Below are 1,388 nucleotides of genomic sequence, written 5' to 3' on the forward strand. Positions count from 1 at the left end.
GAAAAACAGTTTATTCAATTTCCAAAACCTAAACTGAGTTTGGAAAAATGTAAAAGATAATAAAAACCCTGCGACCGACCTCATGAGCAGCTGGATACCACATGTCCATCTGTACGCAGGTATGCTTAATGGTTAAAATAAAGCTTAATACTTAAAGCTGCTTTTACTTTGTTTTGTGTGTTCTGTATGTAGATGTAGCTATGTTGCAACTTCTGGTTGCATTAGTCGTTGTTGTGATCGTTAACACTAAACTGGTTTTGTACAAAGTGTTTGTTATGCAATGTAAAGCTGAGAGCTACATCTGTAGCATCTTAGCTAGCGTGTCTGTATTGCACGCCACTAGCTTAGCGCTACTGTGCCCTGCTCTCTAAAATAGTTACTGAAGCAAGTATTTATTATGGAGGTAAACGTAGATGTTTAACACCCCCCCACCCCCACCAGTCCCCACCCACATTATGAATGCTTATGACGTCAATGGCCACCACGTTGTTCAAGCCTAGAGCCACTGTGAGCACTGGGGGCTGAGCACCCCTAACAGTCAGATTCTAGAATCGCCCCTGGTTGTCAGTAGCCCTTCAGTTGGTGCACGTTAGAAATCTGCGCAGTTCATCTTTGGTTTGCTTCACAGCTGACCTGCTTCTGCTTTTTGCAGCGGGGCTAATGGAAGTCTTTGTGAGCATGGTAAAGATTGTTGATGTTTCATTGTCAGGACCTTTTCTTGTAGACAGCTCATGAAGAAGAGACGTCTCCACCATCAGACTCTTCTCACAGAGGTCCTGAGGGCTCTCCGGAACAAACGGTTTGTGTTTCTGTTTGTCAGACTACCCTCAGGGTATTCGCCTGACGTCTGCGAACCCAGGAGGAGAGAGGAAGGTGTTGATCGTCTTCACGGCTCCGAGCCAGCAGGACCGAGCTCGCTTCACCTCCGACCTGCGAGAGAGCATCGCCGAGGTCCAGGAGATGGAGAAGTACCGGGTGGAGTGTAGGTGTTCCTGTCACAGCACTGCTCCTTTTCATGTGTTTATTTGGTCAACAGGGACCGTGCACGTTCATGAACATTTGAGAAGACAAGAAAAAGCTAAATGCTCCCAGCTGCAGGCATCAGCTGATTTCCAGTGTTCGTCTCCCGTCAGATGATCCAGACGTCACCGTCCTAACAAACAGATCATGACAGAAGTCCTTGTTCGTGCAACGATACCAAAACTAACAGGAACATGAAGAAAACCTTCCTAATATGGAGGCTCAGTGTTCTCCTACTTTTAGCTCCGCCCCCTGATCAGGGCGTCCACAACAAGAATTTGGGTTTAGGATGTAGACGGGGTAGAAACATGAAGAGAGGACGCTGAGCGCTGAACGACTGCTGAAACATGAAGAGTGGACGCTGAGCG

At 47.0% G+C, this 1,388-nt stretch overlaps 1 protein-coding gene across 1 annotated transcript in view; it reads left to right on the forward strand.

The window, feature by feature from the left end:
* Positions 1 to 1,388, forward strand: part of LOC119417392 (IQ motif and SEC7 domain-containing protein 2-like) — a 22,770-nt gene that overhangs the window by 14,875 nt on the left and 6,507 nt on the right. Inside the window, exons 5-6 of the mRNA XM_037684594.1 lie at positions 653 to 681; positions 821 to 982. Coding sequence (XP_037540522.1) covers positions 653 to 681; positions 821 to 982 — 191 coding nt within the window. The remainder of the gene's footprint in view (positions 1 to 652; positions 682 to 820; positions 983 to 1,388) is intronic.

Source organism: Nematolebias whitei, chromosome 11, assembly GCF_014905685.2.
Source record: "Nematolebias whitei isolate Nwh7 chromosome 11, NemWhi1, whole genome shotgun sequence".
NCBI lineage: Eukaryota > Metazoa > Chordata > Actinopteri > Cyprinodontiformes > Rivulidae > Nematolebias > Nematolebias whitei.